This window comes from Zosterops lateralis, assembly GCF_965231275.1.
Source record: "Zosterops lateralis genome assembly, chromosome: 13".
In the NCBI taxonomy this organism is placed as follows: domain Eukaryota; kingdom Metazoa; phylum Chordata; class Aves; order Passeriformes; family Zosteropidae; genus Zosterops; species Zosterops lateralis.
The window spans coordinates 7,008,780-7,024,108 of record NC_139773.1 but is presented as its reverse complement, the minus strand read 5'-3'; the positions used below and the strand labels follow the sequence as shown (position 1 = coordinate 7,024,108).

General features: G+C 35.7%; 1 protein-coding gene across 3 annotated transcripts in view; it reads left to right on the top strand.

Moving 5' to 3' along the window:
- The window catches only part of CGNL1 (cingulin like 1), a 59,371-nt gene that overhangs the window by 8,922 nt on the left and 35,120 nt on the right, over nucleotides 1-15,329 (top strand). For 2 of the 3 annotated variants that reach the window (XM_083871087.1, XM_083871085.1), the window contains exons 2-8: nucleotides 3,780-5,376; nucleotides 5,899-5,993; nucleotides 6,921-7,014; nucleotides 7,923-8,024; nucleotides 8,405-8,553; nucleotides 9,045-9,180; nucleotides 10,947-11,159. In XM_083871087.1, the coding sequence (XP_083727213.1) occupies nucleotides 3,799-5,376; nucleotides 5,899-5,993; nucleotides 6,921-7,014; nucleotides 7,923-8,024; nucleotides 8,405-8,553; nucleotides 9,045-9,180; nucleotides 10,947-11,159 (2,367 nt within the window). In that variant the 5' untranslated portion in view covers nucleotides 3,780-3,798. Of the gene's footprint in view, nucleotides 1-2,815; nucleotides 2,949-3,779; nucleotides 5,377-5,898; nucleotides 5,994-6,920; nucleotides 7,015-7,922; nucleotides 8,025-8,404; nucleotides 8,554-9,044; nucleotides 9,181-10,946; nucleotides 11,160-15,329 lie in introns of all 3 variants that reach the window. The other variant, XM_083871086.1, reaches the window with a different exon arrangement.

The following is a 15,329-nucleotide window of genomic DNA, read 5'->3' as shown; positions in this document are numbered from 1 at the left end:
GGTCTCACATAGCTCCTGTTAGCTAGCTATAAAATAGCTGTGAAAGGAAATGTTTTTAAGGAATTAAAAAAAAAATTTTGACCCGTTAGACCTTCAGTGTTCGTCTCCTGTGGTTCTTTGTAGAGTATCATATAACCACTGAACAACAAACTGCTAAAGAAGAACATGCAGAGTATTGGATTTTCAGATATGAAAACCTCTGCTGACAAGTTCTCTTTATAAGCAAAAATGTCATCGTTTCTATTTTTGACAAAAATAAGTTGTTCAGTAAAATGAGACCATTTCTGAGTAATGATAAAATGTGGGACTTCCATACCACTGAAGTCAGTATTTAAAATTAGTATTTAAACACCTTTGTGGAAGTCTTATTTTAGGAAGAAATCTCAAAACCAAAAGGCTTTAGCAGCTTTGAGTGCCAGTTTTGTTTATTTGTTCACAGAAGTTTTTAAAGGTTGCTATCCCTAACAAGGAAGTTAAAACACAAATTCAGTTTGAAATTTCTGTTCACCTCACGCAGCCCAAGGCCACGTTGCTGACAACAGAGGTGATCCCATCATTCTGGGGTACCTTACTTGCTCACCTGACAGGGAGATGCTGATGATTCTGTGGCCTTGGCTATATTATCTGTTTTAGCAAGTAGAATGTTTTCAAAAGAAAATAATTTATTGAAGTAGTCTTTTCTTATGTCATGATTAATTTGTATGTGATGATGTAATGACACTTGCTTCAAGGTAGGAGATAGGAACTGGTTTTATAATAGAATGATAGGTCTTTCACCTAATTAAAACTTTTATAGAGTCATTGCTTCTGTTTTCTGAAAATTGTATTTTTAAACTCTGAGATAGCAAATAAAATTACTAACAAGACTGTGTTCTTTAAAATTTAAAGAATTGCTTGGTAGAAAACCTGGAATTAGGATTTATATCACTCTCTACTTAAAAAAAAAGCATCTTTATTTTTTTAAGTAACTGCAAGTATGTAACAAGGAGCTGCACAAACAGGGGAATTGCCTTCCCAGCTGCCATTTAAATCTCTAACCTCTTTTTCTAAGCTGAAGAGTAAACAGACTGTTTTGTCATAACATTTGAGGGCTTCAGCAGCCCTACAGAAGATAAAGATTAAAACCGGGCAGTTGTGGCTGTCAGGGCCCCAGCTGTCAGCTCCTGCACTGGATCAGATGTCAGGATTTCAGTCGTCACAGCATGGAGCACAAGGCTGATTTCATTTACTCCAGTGTGTCAATCTGCAGTTTTTCATGAGTGAGGTATGTACTCAGCCAGCAGAGTTTTCAGATGTTCTCATTTTTGACATGGTGACATCTGTCAGAGGAGTGGGGCAGACAGATGGGAGAGGAACAGCTTCAGTCCTCTTATCCTCCTCTGCTGCTGTAACCCTGCCAGAGCCTGAGCTGTGACTGTACAATGTGTGTGCAGGAGAATGACTGTATCTGTAATTAATCAATTAACACAGTTTCAGGATTTCCTCAGAAAGGCCATATGTGATGAAAGCCAGTAATGCTTTTATCTTTAATTTAAAAATGCTTACAAAATTGCAAAACCACTTTATCGTGTATTGTGAAACAACTATTTGATATTATGTGGTTCATGGGAGTATTACCCAATGCAGCTTGACATCCTATAAAATAGAAATTCTATGTAAAATCTTCAAATATTTGAATAGTAGGGTTATTTGTCTTGTTTTCTTGTTGATGTAATGGGAATTTATAAATGTAATCTTTTTTTCACAGTTCCAGAAAGATAAGATGTGTTATTTAAAAAATTGTTTGTTTAGCTCTTTTATTTCTGCCAAGTTTTATCCTTCTGTACAGTAAAGTTAAGAGTATTACTAGTACTACACATGTGAAGAAGACAAAGACACATACTTGCTTTAGCGACAAATTAAACATATTAATTTGAAGTAGATTATTAACCTAAATATTATTTCCCCTATATAGTAGGGGAGTTGGTGTTTTGTGGTTATTTTTGAGGGGATGGGAGTTGTTTGGGTGTTTTTTTCTGGTTATTTAATATTTTTAGCAACTTTGCAATAAGTTTGAAAGCACTGCTTTTGCAGTCACTCCAAACAGACATATTGCAATGTATTGCTTATACTGATTGATGTAAATCCTTTTTATTTTTTGGCTTTTAGGTTTATTTTTATTGACTCCTTTTTATATTTTTCAGTTGTTGCCATTATTGACGAATTCAGATAAACTTTACTCTTTTTATAGGTCTGCTAATACAGCTTGAAGGTGTAGTGTAAAGTTTCATATACTCTTTAGTTTGTTTTAGTGGCATTTCTAATCTGGCTGGGATTGCTGAGTGGAGATTTTTTTGTAAAGATGTTCACACACTCATCCACTACAGATGGGTGCTACCAATTATGTGTGAATCAGGGCTTTCTCTCAAATGCTCACATGCAAATGTGCCATGTGAGACTTCAACTTACAAGCCTGCTGCTGAGGAGGAGCTGGAGTTGGTTTTTAGAGAGGAAGAGCTTTTCTGAGGGGAGCTTTCCTGCTAGGAGGAAGAACTGGATGGAATTTGCTGTCAGGAAAAAATGAGCACTCTGCTCTTGACTAGAATATCTGGGGGAGGTGGTTCATGCTGAGATAGACAGGAGAGTGAAACTGGCTGCAGAGGGTTGTTTTTCCATGAGACATCCTGTTGTTTTGGTTTCCTCTTGCTGATTACCATCACTTAGTGATCTTGGGTTTGTCAGGCTTCAGTGATGACTCAACTCCCGGCTCAGTTCAAAAGTTTATTCCCTCCAGGTTTTGTATCAGTCTCACAGTCTTGTGTTCCATTTTTTATAGACACAGCTCGTACTGTCACTGCACTGCCTCTGCCTTTGGACAGTTGGCTCATAATCTGCAACAGACAGTAAAGTTAATCTGCCTGCAAACCCAACTGTTAGAGAAAGAATGGCATTTAACAATAAAAGCACAGGTAGGGTTGAATTCATTGTTTTCTAGATCGAAGCAGTTTTGGCACATATAGGCTGGAGTTAGCATTCCCATTGGATCTGAAAAGGGCACTGTCAGCCTTGGAAATACTAGCAGTGTTTTTTCATTTTTGTTGCTCAGCACAGTATCATGTTTAAAATAGCAACCGGAGTTTTTTGGAACAAGCTTGCATTTGGGAGATTCTTAAATTAATCTGTAGGAAAGTTTATTCTTAGGGGTGACAATGAGATAATAAATGAAAAAGGTCATTTATTTTCAGATGTCATTGGAAACAAATGTTGAAACCAAAGTATGTAAAAAACACAACTCAAAGGAATGAGGATATTGACCTTTCTTGCAATGCTTTATTTACCTGAAACTCGTAAAAACTAAAACTGCCTGGTTGTGTTTTGCTCTCCTGGGCTTATGTTTAAATGTTAAAATGGCTGGTACTAAATACTAGCTTTAAAGTGATCAATGGTTTGTGAAAGGCACAGTCTTCAGTAAATATAGTGGAAATACCCAAAAGTGATGCTTCAAAAAATTGTACCAGTGTTGCTTGTATTTGAAGTCACCTGATTCCAAAGCAATGAGCACCAACTCTGTGAAGGTAACATTTTTAAAATAACATTACATTGATCCAGAATGTGTCAGTCCGACGTTTGTCTTTGTATCACAATGTATTCGCTTTAGGCCTGATAGAGCTTGCATATTGATTTCCCTGTGTATTGCCATTAGTCTTCATAGTCACATTGAATGGTGGAATAAAGTAATTAATGAAATAATCTAACTTACTTAAAACAATGACTATTTTTATAATTTTTCTCCTGTTCAGATATAATCCTTTGATAGTCATGGAACCATATTTTGCCGGTTTTAAGCACATGCAGCAGGACTATGAAGTCACTCTTGAACTTTCAAGTGAAGAGACTCAAAAAACTAAAAATGTGCAAAATTCTAGGACAGGGTCTTACGGTGTCAGCATTAGAGTCCAAGGAATCGATGGACATCCTTACATAGTCCTGAACAATACAGAAGGATGTTTGCCAGAAAATCCTCCTCCTCCTGGAAAAGAACAGCAGGTCATTCCTCAGACTGTAAACAAGCCAGCCATGGACTCCAATCCTGCTTTTAAGTTAGAGGACAAAATCAGTGAACATACAAAATTTGCTGGAACACAGCACATGCAACCCTCTATGCCTAAAAAACTGAAGATAACCAATGTGAATGAAAAGGAAAGTGGAATGCCAGATTTTAAAGATGAAACTGTGAAATCCTCAAATTTGTTGAATTTTCAAAGACATCCTGAACTTTTGCAGCCTTATGATCCTGAAAAAAATAACTTGAACTTGGATAATTACCAGTCTTCTGTGTGCATTAAATCTAAGTCTTTTGCAGATGAAAAAACGGAAGCAAAGCCTTGGATTTCCTCATCTAAAGTAGTGTCCCTACCGAAAACGAACACATACCTTGCAGAGCCAACCAAAGCAAATTCAAAAAAAATACATCTGAACAGGTCAGTAGAAGATCCAAATAAGCAGCTGCAGGATTGTCCCAGCAGCACCATCAGCCCCAGTGACGTATGTGTTTCAGAGTCATTTTCACCTGCAGAAGGATCCCCCTGTGTTAGTCCCACTACTTATCCTGAGACAAAGAAACCTAGACCAGATGTTCTTCCCTTCCGCAGGCAAGATTCAACTGGGCCAGTACTGACTGACTCCCGAAGATCCTCATCCTCATCAGCTACTCCCACTTCTGCTAATTCCTTGTACAGGTTTTTACTGGATGACCAAGAGTACGCCATCTACGCGGACAATGTGAACCGGCATGAAAACAGGAGATACATTCCATTCTTGCCGGGAACTGGTCGTGATATTGACACTGGTTCACTTCCAGGAGTAGATCAACTGATTGAGAAGTTTGATAAGAAAGTTGATGCTCACAGAAGAGGCAGGTCAGGAAAAAGGAACAGAATTCACCCAGATGATCGTAAAAGATCAAGAAGCGTTGATAGTGCCTTGTCGTTAGGACTTGATGTAACTTCAGATTATTTAGGTGAATTCAGTAAAAGCTTGGGTAAGTCAACTGAGCACTTGCTGAGACCATCTAAGGTTTGCCTTCACAAGCAATTATCCAGAGATCAAAAGTCACCTTCCAAGGAGACGAAGATTTCTGCTCGAAGTATTGGAAAACTGCAAATGCCCAGTAAAGACACCCAGAGCAGCAGTTTCAGCTCTTTGCAACACCATAAACAGAATGGAACAGATACAGAGAGCTTGGGTAGGTCAGCTACACTCCCAGGACAGAGTAAGAGAGAGGAAGTTAAAACAGTAACTTCTACTTTGTTGTTGCCAAACCGAATTACAGTTACACCTGAATCTGGAGCCAAGAAGATTTCTGTAAAAACATGTTCATCTGTCCCTAATATACAGGTAATTTTGAATTTCTTCTTTAAGCTGTCCTTTGCACTCTAGCATACAAAAGCTGCCATATTGTTAATTGTGTATTTTTCTAGTCTTCATTCAAACGAACTCCCATCATACAATACTTCCTTGTGGGATTGTTCTGGAGAAATGTAAATATAATTTATTTCTGTTGTTATAAGTATAGAAATTTGTAATTGTAGAACAACTCATTTGTGTGTGGGCGAAGGAAGATGGCGAGGCCAAACAGATTCTTGTAAATTATGTTATAAAGATTCTTAAGCACAGATGCACAGAAGTAGAATATGAAAAGATATGTATGTAAGTTGTTTTCCTTTTTCTTTTGGTGTGGAGTATGGTTTCTTATTGCAGTAAGCCAAAACTCCAATGGATCTTTCAGAACTTCAGGTCCATGGTACATAAAAGTTTTCATTAATAGGCTAGAATGGAGAAGTCCAATTGTACTGTTTGTATTTACTACTCTCATTGGAGAGATTGGTATCTTTTGACATTTTATCTTTATCTTTTAAGGCAACTCCTGATCTCTTAAAAGGCCAGCAAGATCTTGCACAGCAAACAAATGAAGAGACTGCTAAGCAGATACTTTACAATTACCTTAAGGAAGGGTCAGTAAACATACTTAACTTTTGGATAGGAGACTGTATTTTCTCTATATTTGTCTTCTGTTACATTTGAAATGTGAAACAGTAAAGTGAAAGCTATAATTAAATGAAACATCTCTTTCACAATTCTGTATCTCAGCTGTGTCCTCTAAGGCATTATCTGATCTCAAAATACCCAGGCTATCAGGACTTACATAAGGTATTGTACAGGATATGATTAAATGCACTTGAAACTTGTGAATCAGAATATGGTTTGTCTTTTAAATACATCTGGAATTAAACTTTGTATAAAATAGAGGTTTTTGGAGAATTCAAATAGTACTTCATGGAAGTTTAAGCCTTTGGGTTTTTTAAACAACAACAACAAAGGGTTATTTCCTAAGGTCTGACAGAAGCCCTCTTGTTGCTGTGCTTTTAATACTTTGTGCAGTTGTAACTCTTGGTATTTTCTACTGATAACTTACTGAAAAGTAAAGGAAGGTTGAATTACTTAAAAATACATGATGTATTTAAATTTCTTTTCATTCCTGATATAGCAGGTTCTGAGACCTGTTCAAGTGTTATTTTATGGTGCAGTAGTCAGGACTTCTAAAACCTAGAACTAACTACTTATTTCAATATGTCTGAGTAATATACATGCTGAATATCTGTCTTTCCACAGCCACAATCTTATAGAAGAGATTTGCACTTCAAGAGTTCAGTGGTCTTTTTTGTTTGGTTGACTTTTTAGAAAACATTTGGAATACAAATTTTTAACTCCTCTCTTTAAAGATTTTTGTAAATCATAGTTAAGATAATTTCTGATTTGTTTGTATTATTTGGGGGGGTTTTGTGGAGGTTTTTATTAGTTTGGATGGTCTGCATTTGGTTTGATGTTAGCAAAATAGTAACTTCAATCATATAATTACTTATTTGTACTGTCTGTTTTAGAAGTCCTGATAATGACGATGCAACAAAGAGGAAAGTGAATTTGGTTTTTGAGAAAATTCAGACTTTAAAGTCAAGAGCTGCTGGAAAGACGCAGGTAAAGGGTTTTTAATTTGCTTTGGCTTGTTTCAAAGTGGTGCAGTATTAACACAGGGCCTTAAGAGTCCGAATTCCCTTACTGACTTTTACTAGGCTGTTCATGTAGTCCCTCAGGAAGATGGCAAAATTTTGATCATCTGAGAAGGATTAAATGTTTATTGTTTATTATTTTATCCTGGATATAAATAGTAAAAATGATTTTTTTTTTCTTCATACTTTTTTTGATCTAGATATACCTGTGCTTTTTCAGAAGGTTTTAAGTGTAGTTGCTTGCACCACAGTTAACCTTCTTAAGAAATCTCTTAGTATTTGAGAAAGAGTTTGCAGCAGTGAAGAAAAATGTTAGGTACATTCACATAAAATTTCTTAGGTAAAGATAAAATTTATCTACAGAGATAAATGCTAATTTTTTGATTGCAGTGAGACAGACATAGCATGAGAGACTCAGGTAGCTTTTGTTATTGATGACAACATTATTTATTTGCAAAATACATCCTAGGAAATTAGCTGAAAAAAGTATTTGAAAACCTGTCTTAAGATATGGGCATGCTTTCCTCTGATGTCCGTTTTGCATAATTAGTGATATCTCGTTAAAATTGGCCCAAACTACACATTTTTTGATTCATATGTTGCCTAATTTGAATTTTTCTTTACATGTGTATATTTTTTGTTTTATTGTCAACATGCCTTGAGCAATTACCAAGAAGTTTTATGAAAACCAAATCACTGTTTCTTTGAAAATCTTAGCTTGGCCTGACCTATATGAAAAATCTCTGGTAAGCTCAGGCAGTTGATGCTACTCTTTGTTAGCCTTGCCTGTAGCTTTGCTTTAGATTAAAAAAAAAAGAAACTATTCTCAAAGAACAACTTGGCATTGGGGGAATAAATGTCTCTATTTAATTGCAGGTTTCGGATTCTTCGGCTGAAGTAAAAGCATTGGTGGAACAAAAAGCAGAACTTGAAAGGAAAGTGGAAGAGTTAGAGAAAAAATTGGATCTGGAAATTAGGGTACAGCACTTTCTTGTTATAAAGCTTCTGATTATTTCAAATACACTTTAAAATAAGTGACAACTGATCCTCCAGCTGAATCCCTTTTGATTCATATTCTTCTTAATCCAGATATAAATGTGCTTTTTCAGAAAACACTTTATTTAAAGGGTGGTTGGTGATAGCATTGTTACCCTTTGTAACAAATCTCTTCTTAGAATTTGAAAACGAGTTCAGAGCAGTGAATTTATTTCACATTCACAAAGCACTTCTTAGGTATCCACTGGGGTAAATGTTAATCTGTTGATTGCAGTGAGACAGACATTGACTGAGAGAAAAACTGTTTTAATCATGTAGCTGCTGTCTATTATTTTACTTAACTTTTGGTGTACAAAATTCAGAATCAGCAAAATTCCAAAGAAGAGAGAGATGCTACACGAGCAAGTCTGAAAGATCTTCAGTTGCAGCTTGATCAAAGTATATGTGAAAAGGAAGCCTTAAAAAAGCAGCTGGAAGAAAATGAGAAGGAACTCAGGCAAAACCTGGAGGAGTGAGTTAATTCTAGCAAAGTTATCATTGAAATTTGTAGCTTTTTTAAAACCTTTTAGATTAAAAGTACCTGTATCTCCAGAATATGTTGATGGAACCAGAAAAGTGACATTTGTTACTGTAGGAAATAATTCTACCATTTAGAAAAGTCATGTCTTTAGAATATCTGGAAGGAAGAAAAAGACTGCTGAATTTATGATCTTCCTCTTAATGCAAATTGCTTTTAAAATTTCATGGTCAAAATATATAGTTCAAGTCTTTGAAATGTGGAAACACTTGAATGACTAGAGTACCAGGTCTGAAATAAAATACAACTCCCCACTTAAATACTTAGTTAGAAGATTTCTCATTTTTATCCTGACATTTAATTTTTCTGCCTCATTATATCCCATTCTCATGTGGGCAACGTAGAATGTGTGTATTTTTAGTACTTGAATGAACAAATTAATATTTCTGCAAATTAAAAAAACCTGTCTGATTTTTACTGATGAGGCTTTTTCAAGTGAAGATGGAGCAGGAAAAACACCAGACTGAGATCAGGGATCTTCAAGACCAGCTCTCTGAGATGCACGATGAACTGGATAACGCAAAACACACCGATGAAGGGGAGAAGGAGATTCTGATTGAGGTTAGTTATGAAGTATCAGGAGGAGGATCAGAAAAGTTCCATGAGAAGAGCAGACTATGATACTGGTGGAAGAAATACATGCCTTTGCTTTTCCTCTGCTATTGATCCAATATGATATACCATTAGTAGGCGACCTAAGAAAGCTTGTTATGATAGCAATATTAACCCTAAAAGGAATACAGAGTGTAAGTACCATTGTTTAGTGGAGCAGGAGAACAGACAACTTAATGGTTAACAGACAGGTGAGTTATCCACTATTATCTGAGATAATAATCTCAGTCAATTGGGAGTTGGGGGTCAGAGCAGGAAAGATCAGTTTAAAGAAGATGTATATATTACCAAAGCCAGATGAGATTCAGCTAAGAAAATTAAAAGAACTCAACAAAGTAGTCTCTGAATTGTTGACTTTCTATTGTTGGGACCAGGGAGAGAAGGGATGAGTCTGGGGAGAAACAAGAATTGCAGGGTTTCTGTCACCTTGGAATGAAAGAGGAATTGGCTGTAGCCCTGGTTATACTAATACACTGATGATGAAATAGAGAACACAGCTTATTAAATTTGTTGATAAGGATGTGTAAGAGTATCAGTGCAGAAATATTAAAGATGTTTGCATGCAAGATCTGCTGAGTAGAATAACTACCTTGTTTCATATGGGTGAGATTTGATTACTCTTAAATGACTGTCTTAAATCTCAGGCACTGTAATTGAAAGTTGAGCATAAGTGGGGGAATATCACAAATAATGATGATAGTGCTGAAAAACATTGCCTTTGAAGAAGGACTTCAATCTGAAGAGAAATGAGGGAAGAGTCAAAAACACATCTTACATAATGTTGCTGTAAAGGTGATACTGATGAATTTTTCTATGTTATGTGGAGATAGAGTAAGAAATGAGAGACTTAGCTCTAAAAGTTTAAAGAAAGTATTAGAAAAAGTTTCTGTTAATACTGATAATTAAACAGAGGAAGATGCTGTCTGGGATGGTGGTAGGATCCCTTCTATTGTAGGCTTTTAATGGAAGATGGTGATGTGTGTCAGGAGTGGTTTAGATGTACTGATCTTCCTTCAATGCAAGGAAGGCTGCATTCTTTTTGAAAGTACAATTATTCACAGCTGGAGAAATACCAAATTAGAGAATTCATGAAGTGGTACATTTTTGATTGTTTCTGTTATTCTGTGTTTTTATATGCATCCTGATTCTTCAGTTACACTGACTCTCCAGTTCCTTCCCAGCAATTTGGAGGGGGGAAATGACTTCTAGGGTTACCCTGGTGGGAGGAGGAAGGGTGTGAAGACATGGACTGGGTTGGGAAGCACTTGTTTTGTCTTCAGCACTTGAAGAAGCAACTTTATTTATTCTTTCCAGAAGAAAAGAAAGCAAAGAATTATCACTGAGTTTGTTTCTCTTACAACTGGAGGAAAAATGCTTTGTCTTTGTTCTTATCTACCTCATTGTTATTGAAAGCCCAATGTAGGAGTGACTCCTGCATTATTTGCAGATGGCATAACATACACCATTAGAATCTTTTGATAGTTCGCAGCATCAGATATGTTGACCTATTATATAAAACATCAGCTATATGTTATACTTCTAAGAATATTCGAGTTGAACAAATTTTTAGCTTACTATAAAAGCTGTAAAAAATATGTCAGTCATATGAAACAAAGTTGTCCTTGGGGAGCTTATGTGCTTGCTTTCTGTGAGACATAAACAGAACATTCACAGGGGCTATTTGACACACAGCTGTGTTTAATTTTGGGCTTTAGGAGCTGATGCAAATGAAGCAGGATCTGCAGGAAGTATTAATAGCAAAAGACCAACAAGAAGAGATTTTGAGAAAGAGAGAGAGAGAGCTCACAGCTTTGAAAGGAGCACTTAAAGAAGAGGTATCCAGCCATGACACAGAGATGGATAAACTTAAAGAGCAACATGATAAAGAATTGCTGGATCTACGACAGAGCCTGGAGAAAGCAACAGAGGTATGTAAGTGCCAACTATTTCCTCTACAGGGAAAGATCCTACCTCTCTCAGATGCTTTCAAATACTCCTATTTTCTGTATACCAGATGCTTTCAGATACTACTATTCTCTTAGCAAAATAGGCAGAGATTTAGGCCAAGAGATTCCTGACTGATGAGAATAAGTTTTATGTTGTACCCATCTAATGTTTTGATTGTTTGTCATAGCTGAAGTTGTGGTCCTTGCTTCAAGCACTTATTTACTGCATTTGCTTAATTGCAAACTTTGAGGGAGAATAGATGGGAGTATAATGCAGAGAATGTCCTGGGTTAAACAGAATCACCAAAACCTTGAGGATACCCTTGAAAAGTTGTTTTGCCAGTCATACTGTTGAAATAACTTCTAGCAGTTTTCTGCAGTTCTTTGCAGACCACTGTTCCTACATTCAGCTCCTTGTGTCATATCCTGTTCCCTGGTTGCATTGTTCCACCTTGTTCGTTCGACTTCTCAATATCAGTGCAGGGTTTTGTGTTTTATTTTGTGTCCTTTTCATTTATTGAACTTAACTTTGTTTACTGAATGGTCAAAGGAGTGTGAGCACAAGGAAACAGCAGGGGTTTGGGTGTTTTGAATCAGACAGGAAGAAAACAGAACTGAAGGAATTGCCTCTTCCAGCATCAGCAGGAAGTCTTTGTGAGAGGGAGAATGGAACAGGTTTCAGATGTGTTTATTTGTTATTGTTTTCCAAAAGATGTCCTTTGTGAAATTTTCTTTGTAGAAAAAGCAGGTAGGAACGTATTGAAAGATTTTTTTTTTTTGGGTATGGGGACAGTCCCCTTAAAGTTTTGAGTATTCTTTTTACAGTTGCAGCTTTTTGTGTATTTTCTATATTCCTTCATTTTATTTCTCAGATGTTTGAGAAAATTTCTCCAGGTGCTTGACCAGTATGTCAGAACTGTAGGTTCAGTTTTATGCTTAGAAATATCCATGCTGGTTTATGTCTGTTATTTACACTGGTCTTAGGTGGGTTGTAGTTATCCTGCTGGTTTTGACCTAAAACATAACACAGAACTGAGGGAAAACTAAGCTTGAAGCTGGAAAGAAGTTTCCAAAGCTTTGTATGCTCTAGGAGCAAAGTAGGAGCTCACGTGGAAGATGCTGAATAGGTATTGTATGATTGAATTCCAATAAAAGATTATTCTTTTAAAGGTTTGTTTTAAATGTGCAATTTTCTGCAGAGGTTAGAAAATTTTATAAATGCTGGTTTGTTTATGCAGCCCAGGACTTGTACTTGAGATTGTTCAGCTTTGCTTAAATGTGTTGTTTCTCTTGGTTTTACATCATCATGAAGATATTTGACTTGTCTGAGCTGCATGAACTGAATTAATTTTTTTTCTTTGAGAGAAAAGTAGAACATTTAAATTATCATTTTTTATTACACAGTAATTGTAGTGACAGCTCAACCTCAATGAACCATCTTTCAAAGTTAGTCCATGGTAATTTACTGTATTTCAATTATGGAACTGTAATTACGACTGACAAGAAATGAAAGAGTAGTCTGTTTGGCATAACAATAACACAGTCTGGGAAATGGCTCTATGACTGGGGTGCTGTGGCTTAGATATTTATAAATAGCATTTATTTACTTGCATGACATAGTCTATCTAATGGTAAATGTATTTATTTGGTCTAAGTAGCATTTCTCTTCCCATTTGAGTAGAAATTTTTGGTTTTATTTGAAGTAAAACTTAACATGTTTGATTGAAAGATGGTGTTTTCTTTCTTTTTTTTTTTTTTTTTTTAATCTTGCTAGTATTTGTACTCAATGATTTCTTGAAGCACAGCATTATCTTTATGTCTGCTGGCTGAAATTAGTTGTCGAGTTTGATATATCATTTATCAGGAAAGTATAATCATTCTCTGCAGGAAGTTTCCTGACTGATCTGCTGTGATCTTATATATATTGCTAATTATTTGGTTTATAATTAATCTGAAATACCCATGAGACATATACAATTGAAGGTACTTGGCCTGTTAATATTTTTTTTTTAAATATTACTGCAAGCCGGAAAAATTTATACTTGATGGCAGGAAACAAGAAACCTACATCAAAGATTAGTGGGAAGGGTCATTCTGCTCTATTTGATGAGCAAAACAGGAGTGTAAATGCTGTAATAGTGATTTGTCATACAAAAAATGTGGATATGGATGTTTGATAGATCAGGCTGTATTAGCACCTCGATGTACAAGAGTGTTTGTACTTATGTTGCGTCTAAATCATTCAGGTTGGTACAATGAATAAAGGTGTTTTGTGATATATAGGCTGTTAAGGAAGTTTTTGCATGGAGAAAGGAAGTGGTTTTTATGCCAGTGTTAAATCAACAGAATTTTCATCTGCTGGAGGCATCAGATAGGTTGGCGAGTAATGTGCAGTGTGTTCAGTCTGTGTGATTAGAATGCCACATAGACCTGTTTGCAAATAATGTTAGAAACATATTAAGGTTATCTGATAGAAGAACAGAGCAAGGTTGTTTGTCATTATGATTCTGTTCTCATGCTCACTAATGTGGTGCTAGTTTGGGGGTTTCTTGTTGGGTTTTTATTGTTATCATTATCTGGTTTCTATTTTTTTAATAGAAATTTTTAAATAAAGTGACAGATATTAAGATATTATTTTTCTTTCCTACAATTTACCTTTTAAACTTATTTTTGTGTTGTCTTTTGCTTGTGCTCTTGAGATGGCTGTGACTATTCTTGACTTTGTTCCTTGTTTATTGGGACTGAGACCAGATTATTTCCATTTAACGATAGGAAAAGCTTTACTCTTCCATAACATACCTCTGTGGGATAATAATTGCCTTGAATTTAATAATAAATTAAAAAATTAATGTCCTTCTGATTAAGAATAAATTTCTCCATAATTGCCAGTGCTAGAACAGAGATTAATGTGAATTCTACTCCAGTTTTTAATGTCATAGAAAAATTTCTATTATTTAATCTGACTCTGTAACACAACAGTCCAGAATGGTACTATTTTAACAATGAGTGCTCTGTCACTGTAGATGAAGTGCCAGTGTTTCAGTAAAATTTGGAAATAGCTTTTGGAATATATTTTGGAAGTGCAGGTAAAAAGTTGTAGAATATTGCAACTAGTACTGCTCAAATTCCACTGAAATTTTATCAGCTCAGGAGGGCTGCTGCAAGCTGCACAGCACTTCAAATGTACATCTGTATTTAGAAAAGCTGTCTGAACAAATGATGTTGTTCAGGAAAAGCTGTAATCATCGCGTTAGGAAGAGGTTTATCTAAACCTGACCTTGACTGATTTATTTGGCGTGTCATATGTCTGACCTTGCTCTCAGAATGATAAAACAGACACTCAGTTTGGAGCTGATTAATTTATCAACACATTTAAGAATGCAATGAGGCTGGTGATCACATTACCATTAACACGTGTATGTGTTACATATGATTATGTTATGATTAAAGAGAAGAAGGAATTTTACCAGAGCAAATGTAGTAACAGCAAAAGGCAGTGGTTGCCTTCTGCACATGTTATGAACTAGAATGGTGATATCCTTTAAAATAATAAGGAAAAAAAATATTTCTGAGTGTTATATATGAGAAGAAGCTTTGGTTTTGGTTTTGTTTTTTTCCCATCTTGTTAATTTAGGTGAATCTAGCACAAACTGTAAAGACCTTTGAGATGCAAAGTAACTATTGAATTTTTTTCTACTTAACCTGATAATATGATGTGTCTTCCTCAAAGCTAATGAAAATCTCCCATATAGAGCAGAAGCTTAAAATCTGTCTAAAGCATTCCAAATGATACTGAGATATATACTCTGTATGTCTTTTTTATAGAAATGGATTGGAATTCATAGTTGAAAGGTAAAATAAAACATAATTAAATCTGGTATGTTCTGAGAACCTATTTTGGAATAATGCTGTACAGTGAACAGTGGTTACCCAAGTTACTCAGGGAAAAGTGAAGATATAAGTGTGGGGCATTGCAAAGCCATTTGGTACTTCAGGTGGTTTAATGTATGTAACTGTAAAATTATATATAATCTGGAGAAAACCCAGTAGGATCCTGGTACCTTGTTCTGCTCTGAGATGAAATCTTGGGGCTCTAATAAATCATGCTAAAACCCCATGGTCTTGATAGCAATAAAAGAAACAAATGATATA